At 35.3% G+C, this 2,951-nt stretch overlaps 1 protein-coding gene across 1 annotated transcript; it reads left to right on the top strand.

Moving 5' to 3' along the window:
* The first annotated feature begins 774 nt into the window (after positions 1–774).
* Positions 775–1,419, top strand: LOC103337581 (B3 domain-containing protein At2g33720-like). Its single transcript, XM_008240745.2, has one exon. It carries the CDS (start codon positions 775–777, stop codon positions 1,417–1,419), a length of 645 nt encoding a protein of 214 aa, XP_008238967.2.
* The last annotated feature ends 1,532 nt before the right edge of the window (positions 1,420–2,951 follow it).

Below are 2,951 nucleotides of genomic sequence, written 5' to 3' on the forward strand. Positions count from 1 at the left end.
TCAATTTGAGATTTCAATTATGATCAGAATTGTAATGTAAAAGACTTGTGTTTATCCAAGTCCAAGTGAATTCTATGAATCAAATCATACATTTTCCCATCAATGTTTTTTCTTTATACTGATTTGCTTCCTGTTACAAGTTTTAGTTACACAAATAAAACAATTGTTAGTGAAAAATTACTTCATTCCAATCCAATCTTGCTTTGTTGGCTCCTTTGCTGCCAGCGTTGGGGTTGGCAGATCAAGAACGTCTCATAACTTGTGGATTAATTCCTCAGATGATTTCTGTTATAAGTATTCCAAACCTCGAAGACGCACCGCTTTGCCACGACACGTGAAACTGAAACGGAATTTAGTTCTAAACTTTTTTGGTTGCACTTGGTGGATTGCAACACTCAATTTTTTTCATTTAGCTGCTGCTACTTCGAAAGCAAAAGAATTTTATTACTCAAATTCATGATGATGCTGGAATTTGGTATTTCGGAACATTAATTCTGAATAATGTGGCTAAATTTCTTCAGGAATCGCTTTACAAACCCAACAAGGAGAAGCAAGTTTTCCTAATTAAAAAGGGTAACAAAATGTCCTGTTTCCAAATCCAAGACTGATTTGGTACAAATCCTTATAAATACCCATACATTCTTGCTCTTATTTGTAACTTCATTCCAAGCATCAAGCACAAGAACTCATATCTCCCTTTCTCCCCGTCAACTAGAATTAGTCAATTGATTGGCTTTGTAGTTTGATTTTCATCTGTTAATTTCAACATTAACAATGGAGGACAATTATGAAACCTCAAAAATGCTAGCCCTAACCGTTAGCCTTCTTAATACTAACCCAGAGCTAGACCAAGTTTCCACTGCTCTCACTTTGTGCGACCCAACTTGGAATTACAACACAAATCAGAGCAAAGCAGAGGAATTAGACCCTGCTTCTCACAATGTGCCCACATTTCCTCCTAACCCGAAACACGAGAAAATATCGGGTACGAATGATACGAACAAAGAGTTAGCGAATAAGAAAAGAAAGCTAGTAGTGCTGGGACCTAGGCCGAGTCCCAAGCCTCGGAGGCCTTGGCCCATCAGGAAGATTCTGAAGGCAAGCGACCTCGGAAACTCCTCAAGGCTGCTGGTTCCAAAAGACGCCGCCACGAACCATTTTCTGCGTTACTTGGATGACAAGTTTGTCCAAAGGGTTGATAGTGACGATGGATTGGGAGTCACAGTTCAAGATTGCGATACAGGCACAAGACATCAGTTGACTTTCAAGTTTTGGAGCTCGGCAAAGAGTTACATTCTCAATGGAGAGTGGAGAGGGATGTTTGTGCAGAGGAGAGGCTTGAAGGAGAAGGATGAAATTGGGCTTTATTGGGATGCTTCCAGAGCCATGTTCTTGTTTTCTCTCCTTCAACGGGCTTGAATTTGATGATCTAGTTTATTTACCTTTGTTCACATTGTTTGTGTTGTCTTATTTTGGTTTGTATTTATTTTCAATGAATCACTTTTTTTCAAATTTTTAGAAATAAATTACAATTGTCCTATCAACGGGGTCTAACCTAGTGAAAAATGGCATTAACTTGTTGTGTTGTGAGTAGTGGTCTCATGATCAAATCCCCATCGCATTGATGTAGTGTGTGTGTGTGTGTGAACCCCCTCCTCTTGTAGTTTAGACTATCGCTTATATCACATGATCCAAAAAATACATGATGACATGACTCTGTTGGTTTTTAGTTATGCTAGTAGGCTAGTAGCCTTAATTAAACTGAGTTAATCTAAGTATCCACAATGCGCTCTCTAAACCACCTCATTAGCTAAATTTTATGGAGAAATTGAAAAAACTCACATCCAACCATGCTTCTTATCAAACTCCTAAAATAGGGAGACTTCTAGGAGCTCCTAAATCTAAGAAGAGAGAGAGGACTTCTAATGGCTATCTATAATTAATTGCTGTTATATTTTATTATTATTTTAAGCATTTATTTAATGATATATTTTTTTTTTCTTCATTTTATATTTTGGAATCAACTTTCCAGCAAAACACAAAAACGTTTTTTCATTTTCAATTATTTTCGCTATAGGCTGTAGGTGTTTTGCAAAGCACAAGCAATTTTTTATTAAATTCTTTTCGCTGTAGGTAGATATTTTGCAACACACAAACACCATTTTTAAAAAAAATTCTTTTCCCTATAGGTATTTTGCAAAACACAATCACTTTTTTTACATAATTCTTTTCACATAATTTATTGTTTTGACAACCAATTCTTTTCCGTGTAGGTATTTGCTGTTTTGTATTTTCATTTTTGGATTTCATCTCTTGTTTTGTATCTCATGTGTCTTGTACTTTTATGTTGCAGTGTACCCTTTTTCTTATGATGGTAGTGCACCCTTTTTTTATATAATTATAATCGCAGTTTTATTTTTATTTTTTTATTTGGCAATATTCATTATTTGAACATGAACGTTTTATTGTAAATCAATAATTAAATTTATTAAAAAAAAAGTAACGTATTTATGACAAAAAGAAGTGAAGCAGTTATGACTCTCTAAAGAGTTCTTAAAATAGATTTTTTGCGTTTTAAGTTAAATTTTAATTATGAAATAGGAAGCGTGATGATCTTAGTGAATTAATAAGCTGAGATAATTGGTTAGCCTTGCATTAATTTCACCGACATTAAAAATAATGGTCTTCAACAAATAATTAATCGGTACCTTAAATAGTCTCTGAATTAGGTCCACCGTCCCCATCCCTCCCTATCCTCTGCCCCGAAATTAATTACTGCTGTCCGGAAACGCATCAAACCTCCTTTTGGTCCGGCCCCTACTCAATTAATGCCTCAAAATACCCTAAATTGGAAAGATATTTTTGGATAGCTTTCCCATTCTGATACTGATTTGATCAAAACTCTTTCGTGAGCCATACCCCATTCTGCTATTTCCTAGCTTTGTAAAAAC

This window comes from Prunus mume, linkage group LG7 (genome assembly GCF_029339155.1).
Source record: "Prunus mume cultivar Tortuosa linkage group LG7, ASM2933915v1, whole genome shotgun sequence".
NCBI classification, from domain to species: Eukaryota; Viridiplantae; Streptophyta; class Magnoliopsida; order Rosales; family Rosaceae; genus Prunus; species Prunus mume.